General features: G+C 40.2%; 1 protein-coding gene across 7 annotated transcripts in view; it reads left to right on the top strand.

The window, feature by feature from the left end:
* The window catches only part of LOC129756682 (uncharacterized), a 28,519-nt gene extending 10,832 nt beyond the window's left edge, over positions 1-17,687 (top strand). For all 7 annotated transcript variants that reach the window (XM_055753655.1, XM_055753658.1, XM_055753633.1 and 4 more), the window contains exon 3: positions 15,549-17,687. In XM_055753655.1, the coding sequence (XP_055609630.1) occupies positions 15,549-17,620 (2,072 nt within the window). In that variant the 3' untranslated portion in view covers positions 17,621-17,687. The remainder of the gene's footprint in view (positions 1-15,548) is intronic.
* The last annotated feature ends 562 nt before the right edge of the window (positions 17,688-18,249 follow it).

Genomic DNA, 18,249 nt, shown 5'->3' with positions numbered 1-18,249 from the left:
AAAAATTTAAAAAAATATTTCTTGTCTTCATAATATACGCATTAATTTCAGCTTTCATATGCATAAGACAAATATTTTTTCTGACGTGAAACATATGAACTACAGCAGTTTTCGTAAGGCATGTTTTTTCGGATTTTTTTTCTTTCATGCTGAATAACGAGAAAACTTGTAACTTTAGCTGTATATAATGTTCGAAACATATTTTACTAACATTACAAGGTTTCTAGTGATATAAGTTTCATTGTAATCGGTTATATATAAAAAGAGTTATGACGATTTTAGCTTGGAGTGTCAAATTGACACTCCTAGTGCTGATTAGGGTAATGAAATCTAATGCGGATGAGGGTTAATGTCCTTTTAACAATGCTTTTTATAATGCAAAAAATTTGAATACATTTGTTTGAACGATAGCTCTAGAAAAAAATCGTGAAAATGGTGTTTTTTTATACCCGTTAGACCCTACCCCCCCGCTTAAAGAACATTAACATTTTTAATAGTACTATATCAGCACCAACACGTGAAAAGGGTCTATGTTCATTTATGACGTTTCGAGAAAAACGCGTTTGAAAATTTTGCAATCTTTTTCAAATCGCTAATTTAATTTCACGAGGAATCTTGCAAGTCTATATGGTCAAAACGGTGCGTAGGATCATTCTAAATATGTTTTTATCGATTCGACGGTGTTATCATGAAAAAATAGCTCGCAATTGTTTATAGACCCTAGCTGCAGCCGATTTCCGGTACTTGAAGAAAATCACGAAAAATCTCTTCTAGAAAAGAAATTCTAAAATTGTCGTTCTCTTAATAAAAATATCTTTCTTCTAGGCTGATTCCGAAAAAGTAAAGAGAACGAAAAAAAAAACAAATGTAAGAGAAGAAAAAGTATAATTCACCTATTCACAGCTAGACGTCTTTGGCGCCTGTTGTCGGTATGAGACTTTTCAAAATGACTTGTTGTTGGCACCGTCTTTCTCCCATGTTAGTTTGTTTCCCGATATTGAGCATGGTAATTTGATTAAAATTGTATTTTAAATACTGCAAACTATTTATAACAGCAATATTAAATATTGCTAGAATACGATGACATGTCGGTTGTGAAACTACCAGTAAGTTGTCTTGTCCGACTGTCACTTGATGGGAACCTGAAATATGTTATAGTTGTACATTCAAAAGTGTCATACTTATTGATTTAGATTAATTAGGTTTAATCGATTACCTGAGCCAAGATATCGCAATGTTTTAGAACTTGTAAATGTACCGGAATTGTTGTGGTTCTTTCATTTCTCAATGGAATAACGTTCAATGGTTGATCCAATAAGTTAATAAAATTCTCAGCCAAACATTTTGGCATTCGAAAGAGTTTTTCGAAATTTCCATCCGAAATATCAAATGGATTACTAATATCTCTCAAATAACGACGATGCCGAAGTAGTTCGATTTTTTCTTGGCGTTTACAACACTTCTTTTTTGCATAGTGTCGTGCAAATGTCTTCTTTGAATTTACCGGAATGTCAATCTAAGACAATTTCGCAACGAAAAAAATACGAAGAGATTGAAAATCATATTTTCTTTTTTAAACGTCAAAAAATGTCTTCTTTAAATTCACCGGAATTTCAAGATAAGAAAATTTAAAAAATGTCTTCAATAATTTCTTCTCTTTCACGATATTTTTTGCCCGGAATTCGGCTGCTGGAGTATGAAATTCGTCTAAATGTTTTATACACCCTTTGCTTTATACTGTATGTCTCATATGTGTGAGCGAGATGGAGATAAAATTTCCCCTATTTTTTGACAAAGGCTTATGGTTCTCGCTATAGGAGTGAGTGTATAGCTTTCCGCATTCTTCCCCTTTTAATGTTTTTCATCTAGACCGTTTGCTTTGTTATAGAGTAAAGGGTGTATAAAACAATCTGTGTGAGGATAATGTAAGCTTGCCAGATTGCCCGGTTTTATCCGGGTTTGCCCGGATATTTGATGCAAAATTTCGAGAAAGTCCGGCCCGGCCCGGTTGCCCGGATATCGTGAAAAAAGTCCGGATATTGCCCGGATTTTTTCACAATTTTCACAAAGAAACCAAAAAAAAAAAATCAAAGATTTTGAGTAAGTTTTAGCAAAATCGATTAACAGTATGGAAATTTTCAACGGTTGTTTCAAATTATTTTGCTGATTTACTTTTATAAACCTTTAAATATTTAAGTGCTCCAAAAAGTTTTTGAAAGTCTGCAATTACATCAATAAAATATTAATTTCATTTTTTTTGCATTTTTTCTTTGCTTTTATGTATAATAACACCTAAATTTTGCCCGGTTTTTGCCCGGTTTTTGGATTTGAAAAATTGAAATCCATGCCCGGATTTTGCCAGGTTTTTTTGAAAAAATGCCCGGAATTGCTAGGCCCGGATGGGAGTGGAAAAAATTCTGGCAACCTTAGGATAATGTCATTTTATGGCTCTAAATTTTTTAGATCCTTTGCTCAAACTGCATTATAAATCTTACGAAAACTGAAAAACTTAAAACGGTTTTTGTGGTAAGTAGAGCTTATTTTGGGCTATTTGAATCCATTGAAATCAGGTTTTGTTTACTTTGTCTTTTATACCCTTTTTCACATGTTGGTGCTGATATGTTTTTCTACGTAATGAGACTGAATAGTAAGACATTTGAGGAGAGGCAGAATCACACTTGCGTTTTGTCAACATGTGTATTCTTATGCATGTGGGAACCCTGGCGAAGGATTCGACACAAAGCAAACTTCAATTTCTTTCGAAGGGATTTGATTTCCCTGCTACTATGATTTTGAATATCTGTGAGCGAGTGCAAGAAAACGATCACAAGGATTCAAATCAAGATTTGCAGCCTTGTGTGAAGTAACTAATTAAAGTGGAAAGTGATTTTTCGGCTCTTAAACATACACTCAGAAAAATACTATTATGTATGCCATAAGATTCTCTTATGAAGTGGCGCCATAAGAAAAATTAATGAAATTCATAAGATTGTCTTATGACGCGAATGAATTCTGAAGATGAACGCCTACTTCAATGAGAGGTTGTTGCTTTTCATAAGAAATTCTTATGGAAACAGTAAATCACTTTCTAATAAGACAAATTCTCGATATTTCATGCTGAAAACATTCACTTTATTGTTTGCCAAATTTGTTTAAAATTAAATCTTCCATGGTCACCATCAGCAGTACATCAACAGACGGCTACATCAAAGTTTTTTTTGCCGCATCTTAATCTTCGACCATACGTTTTTTGCCGATCAGCTTGCTGAAAAGTAAACAAATAATGTATTTTAGTTTACTAATATATTCAACGTTCACACCAAAAACATCAAATCGAACTTACCATTCCGGAGATAACAATAACATTTAACATTGAAGGAAAACTATAATAACTATGAACTGGCGAGTGCTTCGTACTGTTAGATGATGAAAAAAAAAACCTATGCTATGAATGAATGTGTTCATCATTTTTTCACAATGCCGTTTCTTATATGTTTCATAAGAACATCGTACGAAAATTGAAAGAATTTCATAATCAAAGTTCTTGATTTCCAACCTATTTTTTTCTGTTTTAAAATTAATCCCGAATGTTTGTTTCATAATCTCACGTCATTTTTATGAAGAAAGTAAGTAGTTTTATAAAGAATTACAGCTCAAATATCAAATTCCTTAACGCTAGAGGAGCATCTCTTAAAACCCCCTTTATAAACCTTTGAAAACCTTTGGAATTCTGGAAAACTCCTTAAAATGCAGTTATCTATTCAAATAATTCGTAGAAGCATTATTATTCACTTTTACACAGTAAATTTTGACAAATTATCTTGTTTTTGTTGAAAAACTCAAGTGGTGCTATTCTTATTTCGCACCCTTTTTTCACATTTTTGGTCCTCAACGCCAATTGCTACGTCCAAAAAAAGTAAACTTATGCTTGATTTATTCATTAAGCAATTCAGAAGAAACTGTGGAAGAAAATTTTCGTATTTTTCAAGCATTGATAATTTAACAAGCAAAACACATAGTGGTGCTATTCTTATTTCGCTCACTGTATCTGTACAATTGTACATATAAATTTATATTTATATTTATCACTACTTCCTCTATTATGCGTTCTCGAGAGATTGATTGCTGGAATTATAAACAAAACTTGAATTAAACAAAAACTGTTTTTTTAAATTTCGAACACCCGTCAAACAAAATCGACTCGGTTAATTGCGTAGATAGGAATCCCAACAACATTCGATGTTAGTCATGGAACAATGCCTTCGATCGGTTTGAGTTAGCTACGTCACTTAATCGATCCTGTTCGTTTCGTTGCTCTTGAGTGCGTTATCTTATCGAGACTGGCGTGTTTTTTTGTTTTTGTTTGCGGTTCTGATGAAGTGTTAGAGCTTTAACAATATCAACATACTAGGCTGCAAGCGTTTGATTTAATGCGAGTAGTGATATTGATAGGTAATTGTTGATCGAGGATGTTCAAGATTGACACAGCAATCTAATCCAATCCAAGTACCGAGAGCTTTTCGCGCCAGAATCACTTATCACCATAGTCATAGTAGGCTAATTTATAAAGTTGGTTCAAAGTTCCAATTGTGGTTTTGTTTTCATTTCATTAAACCTATATTTTCACAAGCTTAACAGGTTCTCGTTTTAATAGATTTGAGTGGCTTAATTTTTTCTTTCGAGGATATGCGAGCTGAAAATGACTCAGATCCTTATAGTACTGGTTTTTACCCAGATTTATTTAACTTTTCAAGTGTGGTGATAATTATATGAGAGGCTACACTTCACAATTGTTCCATAGTGATTGTGATATTGATAGGCAACTATGGGCTAACCAGGAGAAGCAAGCACGTGTTGAAAGTATTAACCCAACATTTAATCATGATTGGTTTGGTGTTGCCCTCACTGTATTGAAGTCCATTCAACCTCATTGAAGTGTGATGAAAAAAAAAGTTTACTTGAAATACTCCGAGACTCATGTTTTATTATGAATTATAGTAGCATAGTTTTGCTATTCGCCATTTTTTGGAGAATTTGGAGAACCCAGTACGCCTGGGTTACCAGACTCGCGAAAGCTTATCCGCTAGACCACAGCAGCGCTCGCATTGGAAGTTGAATAGCCTTTTTTTTCAGGGAAACGATTCTTCAAGATCGCAGAAAACGGAAGATTAAACGATTCGGTTTAACCTTTAACAGGGTCTTAGTAAGAGTTCTCTCTACTATTTTGAATTTAAGTCCATTTTTTTTTCAAATAATATGCCGTCAAATGTTCGTGCTAGAATCGATGGTGCGCACTAAGAGGGTGTCCCAAAATTTCATGCTGTCTTAGAATCTGAGGACTCTACCTCCAAATGATATATTGTCAATACAGTTGAAATCCGAGGTTTTCGCGCTGATGATTGGCAATCTTGCCAACCAGCTTACTTACTTACTTACTTAATGATTCCGCGCCGATCCTCCGGTGCATAGGGCCGTGGTAAAAGACCTCCACTGTTGACGATCCGGAGCCAGCGTCTTCACCTGGTCCCAGTCAAGATTATTGTCGACAGTTCGGATTTCAGCGGCTAGGCTTCGCCGCCACGAGTTTCTGGGTCTGCCTCTTCTTCGTTGCCCTTCTGGATTCCAATCTAGCGCCTCTCTGCAAATCTCGTTTTCATCTTTTCGCAGCGTGTGCCCAGTCCACCTCCACTTACGTTCCCGAATCTCGATTTCTAGCGGCCTTTGATGACACCGGCAATGTAGTTCCTCATTCGAGATCCAGTTGCCAGGCCACCAAGCGCGGATGATGTTCCGCAGGCAGCGGTTTACAAATACTTGCAGTTTTCGCGTCGTCACCGCATATGTGCACCAAGTTTCGCACCCGTAGAGCAATACGGATTTGACGTTTGAGTTGAAGATTCTTCTTATCTAAGTTTATGGCATTTCGGCAAATTGAAATTCTAGTTAGAGAGCAATTAAGACAGAAATGAAAATTGATAGGTGGAAAGGTCAAAGCTAGAGCGCTTTGGGTAGAAGAAACGAATAGATGTTGAAAAATGTGAGCAGGGCATTGTGTTATCGACAGCTTTACTGCTTGTGTGATTCTTTACCCAGCAACAGCTGGTTGTTTGTAGCAAGTGACGAAGAAGCCACATTGCTACCCACAACCAGCTCAGATGGGTCGAACACATGAGGTTGCGTTCGACCGGGCAAAAAATGATTTTTTGCCCGGTCGAACGCAACCTCATGTGTTCGACCCATCTGAGCTGGTTGTGGGTAGCAATGTGGCTTCTTCGTCACTTGCTACAAACAACCAGCTGTTGCTGGGTAAAGAATCACACAAGCAGTAAAGCTGTCGATAACACAATGCCCTGCTCACATTTTTCAACATCTATTCGTTTCTTCTACCCAAAGCGCTCTAGCTTTGACCTTTCCACCTATCAATTTTCATTTCTGTCTTAATTGCTCTCTAACTAGAATTTCAATTTGCCGAAATGCCATAAACTTAGATAAGAATATATCCCAGCGGCGATCAAAATAAGATAACGAGTTGAAGATTCGGATTTTCGTTCGTAAAGAGATTTGGCGTGACCGCCAGATGTTTCGGAGACTCGCAAATGCAAAACGGGCCTTTCTGATCCGGGTTTCGATGTCTTTCCTGGTACCACCATCAGGCGTTATCTGGCTACCAAGATACTGGAAGCACTCCACTTTCTCAACTTGTTGCCCAGCTACCAGGAAACTGGAGGAATTTGCTGTGTTAATCTTCATCGACTTGGTCTTTCCGACATTGACTTTGAGACCTGCTGCCTTGGAACTTTCGGTGAGGTCGTCGAGTTTGCTCTGCATTTCTGGTTGTGTTTGGGCAAGAAAAACAATATCGTCAGCCAGGTCAAGGTCGTTCAGTTGCTCCATTGTTGAAGGATTCCACGGCAATCCTCGATTTGGTGCAAACTCGATCGATCCAGTCAGAATCTTATCCATTACGATGAGGAAAAGTAGCAGTGATAAGATACATCCTTGTCTCACTCCAGCAGTTACCGGGATTGGTTCGGACAAGACACGGTAGTGCAAGACCTTGCACGAAAATGCCTCGTATTGTGCTTCGATGAGATGAACTAGTTTCTCTGGTCTCTTCGCCTTAGAGCCGCCCAGATGTTTTCATGGTTAAGTCGATCGAATGCTTTTTCGAAATCAACGAACACCAGCAGAAGAGAGTCCTGGTGATTTGTTCCAGTATGATTCGTAGCGTTGTGATGTGGTCCACACATGATCGTCCGGATCGGAATCCATGTTGGAGATAACGGTGGAAAACTGAGCAATCGGGAAAATAATAAACAACTGAAATTACCATAGTTACCTGTAAATTTAGCTATTTAAGAAACGATCAGTTCAAGTAAAAGTTAGTCTTAATAAACCTGTTAACTATACCAGTAGTCTTCTCTTGTTCGATCTATGGCCATAAACCTCCAATAGGTTATGGGCCCAGGTGTGAAGAAAGTACAAAGAACCGTTTCTGAAGTGTTGGTGAAAAACTCGTCGCAATTGGATTTGCCAGAAATGGATGGAAGCAAGTACTCAATCGAGAAACTCAACAGTTCCAACTATGAAAGCTGGAGTTTCAACGTGGAGATGCTCCTTGTGCGAGAAGACCTGTGGAAGTTTGTTAGGAGTCGAGCCCCGGATCCGGTTACCGAAGCGTGGAATCAAGGCGACCAAAAAGCACGTGCAACAGTTGCTTTGTTGGTCGGGCCGAGCCAGCGAAGGATTATTCAGAGGTGCAACACGTCGAGCGAAACCTGGGACGCCCTGGAGAGACAGTTCCGAACCTCGAGTGTTACGTCGGTTCTGGCCATGTTGCGGAAGGTTATCAACATGCAGTACCAGGAAGGTGAAGATCTGGAAGCCCATCTCAACCAAATGGAAGATTTGTTCGAGAGAATCGCCAAGGCCGGGTATGAAATCCCTGCCAAAATTTCGATGCTGATGGTCCTGCGGAGTATGCCGGAGTCGTACGACAATCTGGGTCTGGCTTTGGAAAACAAGCCGGAAAACGAATTGACAATCGAAATGGTCAAAATTCGATTGTTGGACGAAGCAATCAAACGGAGTGAAGGAAACCATGGCAACCGAAGTGAGTCCTTGTTACGTGTCCAAACATCGAAGCCGTTGCTATGCTACCAGTGTCGCCAACCAGGACATAGGAGGCGTGATTGTCCAGCAGTGAAAAAGGAAGAAGAAGCGAAAAAGTTGCCAAGGAAACCATTCAAACGTGAATTCAAACCACGTGCACGTGTCGCAACTGAAGAAAATTTTGCGCGTGAGAAGGAGTTTGCGTTCGTGACTTATTCAACGAAATGTGCTACCAAATCCTGGATCGTTGATTCGGGTGCAACAAGTCACATGTGCGGAAATTTGGATTTTTTCGACGAATTGGTTCCGGAATCTGGCATGAGTGTGAGAGTAGCTGATGGAAACATGTCCGAAGTGAAGGCCAAGGGAACCGGTAAATTGGTGCTGTGCGATGCTGAGGGAGGCAAGAACATTATCACCCTATCCGGTGTCCTGTACGTACCGGGTCTAGAATCGAATCTGGTGTCCGTAAGCAAGCTGACTGAAAAAGGTGCCGAAGTGGAGTTTTCCGGAAGTGAGTGTTTGATTTGGCGTAACAATGAACTGGTGGCAACTGCGTTCAAGTCGAAAGGGTTATATTACTTCGAAGAAACCCGAGTGGAAGTAGCAGCCAATGCACATACTGAAGGGTGCATGTTCGAGTGGCACAGAAAACTTGGCCATCGTGATCCGGAAGCAATTCGACGATTGGTCAGGGAAAGTCTGGCGGATGGTATCGAAATTACTGACTGTTCCTGTGCAACCAATCAATCCTGTGAATGCTGTTTGGAGGGGAAAATGGCACGGCTCCCTTTCCCCAAGGAATCTGAAACATCATCAAATCGTGTGCTGGATCTGGTCCATTCCGACATCTGTGGTCCCATGAACACGGTTTCTTCTGGTGGTTCGAGATACTTCATGACCATGATTGACGACTTCTCAAGATATAGTGCAGTGTATTTCCTACAAAGAAAATCTGAAGCAATAAATGTTATTAAGCACTACGTTCGTTCTGTTGAAAATCGTTTTGGGAGAAAACCGGTGGTGATCCGATCTGACCAGGGAGGTGAATACAAGTCATCAGAACTTCAACGATTCTACAAAGAAGAAGGCATTACCTCGCAGTACACCACATCCTACACGCCGCAACAGAATGGGACAGCCGAGAGAAAAAATCGGAGCCTAGTGGAAATGGCTCGTTGTTTGCTGCTGGATTCGAAGCTGGGATATCGCTACTGGGCGGAGGCGGTAAATACAGCGAATTATTTACAAAACCGTCTGCCGACAAGGTCCATTTCGAAAACGCCGTACGAAGTCTGGTTTGGGAAGGTTCCCAGGCTGGAACACTTGCAGTTGTTTGGAAGTCCTGCGTTCGTCCATGTTCCAGATCAAACCAGAAGCAAACTGGAACCGAAAGCAACGAAAATGATATTGGTAGGCTACTCCGATCAACACAAAGCCTATCGGTTCATCGATCCTGTGACTGATAAATTCGTTGTCAGTCGTGATGCTCGTTTCCTGAACAGTGGTTCCGGAATAAAGTTGGCTCAACCGTCGCAGATAGTGGAATATTTCTTTCCACTGGCACCGAATCAAGAAAAAGAAACCGAAAATCCAGAATCTTTGCAGACCGAAACTGAGTTGGATCCAGAGTCTACATTGATTGAGGAGGAGCCTTTGGATAGCAGCCTCGATTATATCAGCAGTGAGGAGCTGCAATCCCCAATCCAAATCCGGAGGTCCGAACGATCCACGAAAGGAGTAAGGCCAGTGAGGTACAGCGAATATACGAATTTGGTTTCCAAGCAAATCCCTGAACCAAGAACGTACAACGAAGCAGTATATGGTCCAGAAAAGGAGTTGTGGTTGGCAGCAATCAACGACGAGCTACAGTCATTGCAGCAGCATCAAACTTGGGATATAGTCGATCAGCCAGCTGGTGTCAACGTTATCGGCTCGAAGTGGATTTTCAAGCGGAAAGAAGACGAGGCCGGAAATGTGGTACGATATAAAGCCCGACTCGTTGCCCAAGGCTTTACACAGAAATTTGGCACGGATTACGACGAAGTTTTCGCTCCGGTGGTAAAACAGGTAACATTACGAATCCTTCTTACCATTGCCTTTCAGCGAAAAATGATCCTCAAGCATGCCGATGTGAAGACGGCATATTTGAATGGCGAATTGAGCGAAACTATCTACATGAGAATCCCTGCTGGTCTGCCAAATAATCGAGATGGAACGGTTTGCCGCTTACGACGAAGTCTGTATGGTTTGAAACAATCGGCCAGAGTGTGGAACCAAACCTTCGATGCAGCCTTGAAGAAGATGCATTTTCAACAATCAACCAACGACAGCTGCCTCTATTTCCGTGGTGGTACGTATCTGGCGATTTATGTGGATGACATCGTTGTGGCCTGTCCGTCCGAGGAGGAGTATGCTGAAATTCTTAGTGAATTGAATAAATCGTTTGTTGTCACGTCATTAGGAGATCTATGACATTTCTTGGGCATTGAAATTTGTAGACACGAGGATGGTATTGCGCTGAAGCAGAGTCGATACATTTCCAAGTTGCTGAAGAGGTTCAATTTGGACAACGCCAAGCAGTCGAAGATACCGTTGGATCCCGGCCATCTGCAAACCAAGGAGGAGAGTAGTAAACTGCCGAACAACCGTGACTACGCCAGTCTGATTGGTGGTTTACTCTACGTGGCCGTCAACACCCGCCCAGACATAGCTGTTTGTGTATCCATTCTTGGGCGGAAAGTGAGCTGTCCAACACAAGCCGATTGGGTTGAAGCGAAACGGATCCTGCGATATTTGCACTTCACCATCGATCACGAGTTGTTATTGGGAACAACAACTCAACCGCTGATTGTGTACGTCGACGCTGATTGGGCAGGTGATTCCAAGGATCGAAAATCAACATCTGGATTCCTGGTCCAATTGGGTGGCGGAACAATTTTTTGGTGCTCGAAGAAACAATCTTGTGTGACTTTGAGCAGTACGGAAGCAGAATACATCGCTTTGGCTGAATGTTGCCAAGAAATTGCCTGGCTATTGCGCTTGCTGGGTGATTTTGCTGTCAAGGTGGACTTACCGCTGAACGTGAAGGAGGACAATCAATCCTGCATCAAACAACTGATAGCCCCTGGTATTGGTCGTCGCTCCAAGCATATCGAAACCAAACATCATTTCGTCCGGGAAATGCAGCAAAATGGAACCATCAACACAACCTACTGCCCGACTGGAGAGATGATCGCAGATATGTTAACAAAGCCCCTACAAGCAACAAAACTGAAGCAATTCCGAGAAGCAGCCTCAGTACTTCCATCGAGGAGGAGTGTTGGAGATAACGGTGGAAAACTGAGCAATCGGGAAAATAATAAACAACTGAAATTACCATAGTTACCTGTAAATTTAGCTATTTAAGAAACGATCAGTTCAAGTAAAAGTTAGTCTTAATAAACCTGTTAACTATACCAGTAGTCTTCTCTTGTTCGATCTATGGCCATAAACCTCCAATAATCCAGCTTGTTGCCGTCGGAGTGTAGCAGTGGTGTAGCGTTGATTTTCTCCTGGATCCTGTTCAGGATCACTTAGAGTACTTTGAGGGTTGTACAGATCAACGTTATGCCTCGCCAGTTATCGCACTCTGTCAGGTCTCTTTTCTTCGGGACTTTTATTTATTTATTTATTCGATCCTAGGCTTCAGCCTTTGATCTTTACTAGTTTTAACTAAATATTTAAGAATACGCTAACTTAAATCTATTTTTGATTTGTTCTCTGGACATTTCTAGCTTTATCACATTAGCATGAGCGTTGTAGAGCGCCATCATTCTATAAATAGGTTCATTTCGGAGCGTAGTTCTGGATACGGTTTGTTAGCTGAAATGGCCTTATGCTGCGCAAACTGCTACGTCCTTCGTTAGGTGAGATTTGTGACAACAAATACGGTGAAAAATATTTTCCACTGTTTAGATCTTTAAAAAACAGCACGTCGATTGATTTCCTCCGATTTTCCAGTGCATCCAATCCTACCAATACATAAGGCTCGATATTCCGGCATTTCGTCATGCCAACCAAGGTTCCGCAGGGCGTATCTCAGAAATCGTTTTTGGACTCGTTCTATTCTGTTTTTATGTACATTGTAGTATGGCTGCCACACTATACTGGCGTATTCGATTACAGTTCGGATAAGGCCAACATAAATCGAAACAATGGTGTAAGGGTTGTCCAGCTCGTGACAAATCCTGCTTACCATACCGTACATGGAGTTTGCTTTGGCAACGAATTGTTCAATAGGTTTTGAAAAACTAAGTTCCACATCTAATTCAACGCCTAGGTCCTTCACCGACGATTTTCTAGCAATGATACTGCTGTTTTCGAAACGATATTCATGCAAGATGTTATTCATCTTCCGAGAAAAGGTTATCGTGCTACATTTTGAGGCATTAATTTTCAATCCAAACGCGCTGCAGCACTCAGAGAACCTATGTATCGCGTTTTGTAGAGTCAAGCAATCCTTGGGGTTTCGAACTGGAAGGAACATTTTCAGATCATCTGCGTATATCAAAACATACACGTCACGCAACACTTTCCCCCAAGTGTTGCGTGACGTGTATGTTTGGATATACGCAGATGATCTGAAAATGTTCCTTCCAGTTCGAAACCCCAAGGATTGCTTGACTCTACAAAACGCGATACATAGGTTCTCTGAGTGCTGCAGCGCGTTTGGATTGAAAATTAATGCCTCAAAATGTAGCACGATAACCTTTTCTCGGAAGATGAATAACATCGTTCATAACAGTGATGAAAAGAAGGGGTCCCAAGTGACTCCCTTGTGGTACACCACTATTAACCGAGAATACGCTGGATCTCGCATTCCCAAGCTTCACGAATTGTACTCTCTCTGTTAGGTATGAACCAATCAACTGCAGGCAAGTATCGGTAATTCCATTTTTACATAGAACTGACAGGAGAGCATTAATGTCGATCACATCAAAAGCCTTTGACATGTCGGTATATATGGTATCAACTTGTGATCCCTGCATCATCCAAGCTCGTTTAACTGCCTTTTCCAGCTCCGCATATCGTAAGCGGGCGGCTGCTTTGGCTGACCCGGTACATGCCTGCTCAATTCCGACTTTCGCCTTTCTCCGATCATCGATCATCCTCAAAGTTTCATCCGACATCCATTCACTTCTTCTTCCACAAACTTTACCGAGAGTACCATGGCTCGTCGTGATAAAGGCATTCTTGATTCCACACCACTGTTCTTCGACTGTTCCGTCTGTCGGCAATTCTGAGGCTCGGGATTCTAGCTGTTCAACGTGCCAACCAGCGACGATGAAAAATTCATCAAACACTTCGGCAATCGGCAACCCTTTCTTTTGTTTGGTTCTGACACTTTTAAGATGTTTGAAATGTATATGTCTGGTCAACATGAAACGTCATCAGTGATGTCGCCGTCGCTGTTGTTGACGCTGATGTTGGTTTGGAGATTCAGCCACAATATTAGAAGTGTGAAGAACAAACTTTTACGGGTTAGGGTAAATGATCTTAACCGGAACTAGTCAAAATCTGCTTAATGATTGTTCATAAACCTTATTGTATGTTGAAAAAACACTTTTTCAAGATCTTTTCATACAAGCATTGCCATTCCACAGAATAAGCAAAACAAATCTCAAATCTAATATTCTGTACTTTATTACTTAACATTTTGGTTAAAAAAAAAACTTTATGTCATTACAAATGTTATGCTGATATGAAATATTCTTCAAGGAACCAATTTCAGCCTGAAATTAAATTGTTTTCCTTGTTCTTCTCAATCCTCAACATCACGTGTAAAAAAGTTTTGATTCCGAGATGCAATGAATCTTAAACGTAATTTTGACGTATTTGGGCAATCTAAATATGCAATTTTTCTACCAGCTTTTGTTATGTAAGCTATGTCAAGCTATTAAAATTTTTAGAAATATTTTGAAAAGTATTTCTATGTTTTTCAATTTTTATTTTTGGTGTTCTTAAAACATTAACCTTTAATTTTTTCCCAATCAACAATTCATAATGCAGATCGCGATAATTTTTTTTTCCAAATTAAAAACGTTACAGTGGAATTTTTCAATCAACCATTTAATAAAAAAAATAAAAAAAAAGAAATGTAAAATAAAGGGTGATACGGTCAAAATTTGGTCAAGGGAAAACGCGTGTAAATCGGTAAAATCGTTTATTTGAAAAATCAAATTAAATCTCTTTTTCAAGTTTAATTAGTATAAAATTCAGGAAAAATATTGAGTTAGGCTTCCGCTTTTCCAAATCCGAATTGCCGGGCCTTACGCTTAACTCCTGCCATCAGATTTTGTACAGCCACCTTGTCCACCTTCTTCGCCGCAGAAAGCCAGTTTGCCTTGAACTGCTGCTCGTCCTTAGCAGTTTTTTGGTCTTCTTTAGGTTCCGCTTGACAATAGCCCAGTATTTCTCAATTGGGCGCAGTAGATTTTTTTGAACTATTGAACTTTGTTTAAAAAATTTCACAAAATGCGACTTGAAAAAATTTTTTCATCACTCTAAAATGTTTCTTACATGAATCAATAAAAACAAAATGATATATTCCAAAACATAAATCGTTGGAGTGTAATATAACTTCATAATACCATATTTTTGAAACAATGATAAACTCTCAACATTTTTCAGATAAAGTTTTCTAAAATGTTCATTATGGGTTCAATTGATCCCTAAAGTTCGAAAAGGTATTTTATTCTTCTAAATAGATCGTGATCATTGCTGATTACAAGATAACGATTATTTATCCAATAACTGATATTTTTACAATAATTGTCTGGCAAAAAGGGCTGAGAAAGATGATTCTCTCTTAAATTCAGAAAAAGCACCTTAAAGTATGCAATGACACAATGAATTTTCTTCATCTGACATTTATAAATTGTGAGATATTAAAAAACATGACCAAAATAATCAATTTACACTCTTTTTGTAATTTTTGTATAATTTTTTTCAAGGACTTGGGCCCCCGGATTGAAGGATCAAGTATCCTTCAATAATGGATAAAGTCTCCCTTTACTTCAAAAATATCGCAATTTTTTTTACTTCCACGAAAATGCTTCTAGTTCATCTACGAATGCATCTACCGTTTCAACTTTTGGAGCATATAAACTTGAATTTACAAGCTGTCAGAAAATGCAAAAAACGGTTAGTTGCTAAATTTTCACAAAAAGATATGCGAAAAATAAGAAAAGGGGATCACGTATCCCCATTCTCCCCTACACATTAAATGATGATTTTGGGGATACCTACCCCCTTCGTTATAGACTACATAACTACAGTGTTTTAGTGTAATTGTGTTAGTTTCTCCTTATGCGATCACATTAGATCCTTGCCATCGTCATGATGGTAGTTCAATTTCAAAATTTGTAACTCTCTCTCATTTCTCTAACTTACAGATGTGATTCCGGCCATCTATCTTTCCGCCTGCGGTCTGGGCTTGACGTTGATTCCCGGGGTAAGCTATGTTCACATTCGGGCTCCCGGTAAATGGCGGGCCTTATACATGGGCTTGTGCACATTTTGGTTCATCGTAGGAATTGCCAGTACGGCAACCATACTGCTAAGTGACGTACAAAACTGGCAACACGATGCGGAGATTTTGGAAACGCTGCATACCAATTTGGCCATCTGTATGATGGCTACGGCTGTCTTTTCGATACTGTTGGTGGCCGTCAACGAGATGCTGCAGCGGGAGAGTATTGTCGATTACAAGAAACCGCTGGATTTCGACACGGACATTGCCCACGAAAGTGGAAAATTGATGAGCAGATCGGAACGGCGCAATTTGTTTAATAACTTTACGAGTACTGTTACCCCAACTACGAATGGAGGTTTTCCGAAACAGTGGAATTCTTCATCTGAACAAATCGTTATTAATCCTACAAATACAGGAAGCAACTACCATGTGTTATGGGTTGTCTGTATGATATTCACCAAACTCCAAGGGTTTATCGCTTTCTACTTTGTGTTGATTATGTTTAGCAACGGATATGTGATGGCGATGTTCGAAGACTTGGACTCAGCTTATTCTACTTATTGGTTCATGGCATTAGGTTCTCTTATTGGGTTGATATGTATGCTGTTTATGAGTCCAAAAATAACTTTCGTTGCCATGTCCATGCTCCATACCATTGGACTTATATTGGCAGTTGCTTTCTACTCTGCAGGATTCCAAAATTTGGAGATGGGAGCTGCGTACATTATTTTTTATACTTTTATTGGAGCATCTCTGGCCATACCTGCAATCAACATCCTGGAACTTTCGCCATTGAACTTCAACGAATCATTCCTAGCTATTGGAACTATACTGGAAATAATTGGGATAGCGTTGATGCAGTATTTTGTAATTACAGATAGTCGATTGCTTGGAAAAGATCCAGACTCTCTTGAACTTTTGCCGAACTTCACTGGCATCATACAAGGACACTACATCGCTCTGATTGTTCTCAGTGTTATAATTCAAATAATTGTGCTGTGGCATATGCCGAATACGTACAAAAGGTCGCTTGCAGAGATCAACTCAGACCTCATGCGAATGAAATCATATTTCGCATTCAGCCGAACAATGGAACCCATAGTCAATCATCAAGTCCCAGTAAATCGAAACTTTGCAGCAAGTGTAACGTCCGATCACCCCGAAGATGTAGAGGAGAAACAGTTGAGTACCAGAAACGGTCGTGTAGCAGTAATTTACAACGAACGAAGTGATGACAGTTCAGATAGGAGAAGCTCATACAATGATTTTGCCGAAATGCGTCACAACAACAGGGATGATCCATATCATCAAGAACAACTACAAAGGCAACATGAAAGAAACTACATAATATCCCGCCAATCGCGGCTACAACAGCAAACCCGGGAATCGCCTGAATCCCAGCGCTACAGCAACCGCGGTGGAGATCGGATTTCAGAGAACCGTTACCAACAGCGGTACCATCCAGACTTCGACGACTATCCACAAGATCGTCCAGGAAGTCGCAACAGTCAGCAGCCAAGCCGGTACAGTCAGGCTCCACCATTGCTCTCTCGTCATCAGTATTACGAACAGTACGGCCAGGAACAACGAAATCTTCCGCCTCCGGTACAGCCGAAACCTGTTGCCGTTCCTCCACCGACGCAGATGAAACCTGCCCTGAGGAGGTCCGAAATTTCACAAACGGTGAAATCCGAACCGGGCTACGTTCCCCGTCCAAAGCTGCAGACACAGAAAAGCGAAGCCCCTGCTCCACCTCCACTTCCACCGGCGGACTACTTGACCAAATCGCTGCCTCGGATAAAACCGGATCAGAAACACCGGGATTCCATTCATCCGGTGCTAATACCGCGACCTGCCAAGCAGCACGAGGAAGAAGTTGTTCCGGGGGTTGAATACACCAGCAATTTGCGCCCGTCGGAATTTCTGAGGCAGAGTCGATACTCGGCTGCTCCACTCTTCCGGAACTCTTTAGCCGGTTCGGGGATGAGCTGAAAGGCTCCATAGAGGGTTCCAAGTTTTAAGATTTGTTTATCGATAATTATTACAACGAATACATATACTACACGAATGGACTGTTTCTTCAATATCCGAAATTTCCAAGACAGATGACCATAAGGTTCTTTAAAAATTAAATTTGTTCTAAGGAAAAAGCTCTAGTTGTAACGGAAATAGAATCTTTCGTTTGAATACTGATCGTACACATCTAAATCAGGAACATGTTTCTTCTCGTTTCCTTCGCTGCGTAGGAAGAGAAAGCCCTTCCCAGGATCTTCACTCATCGCGAAACCTTAACCTATTCAATTTAATTTTTTATTAGCACCGTCAATTTTTCCAAACTCCTCATCTTTTGTCTGTATTTTGTATTATCCGCGATACAGCGATTAACTCGATATTCATTAACGAATCTACCTAAATTTTACTACCGGCCTTGAATATAGCCTTTCCTTCAGCAACTCAAGGTCTGATATATCCTCTCAATGACTATAGATGGTAGAATTTTATACGAAGCTTATTATCCCCGGAGAAGATTGTATCTTACATCAACTCAGAGCACTATACTGATGATAGAAATTCACCCTAGTCCACAATAAAAATACTTTTTCTTCACAATACCAGTAGCA

This window comes from Uranotaenia lowii, chromosome 1, assembly GCF_029784155.1.
Source record: "Uranotaenia lowii strain MFRU-FL chromosome 1, ASM2978415v1, whole genome shotgun sequence".
NCBI lineage: Eukaryota > Metazoa > Arthropoda > Insecta > Diptera > Culicidae > Uranotaenia > Uranotaenia lowii.
This window is presented reverse-complemented; position numbering and strand designations above follow the sequence as displayed.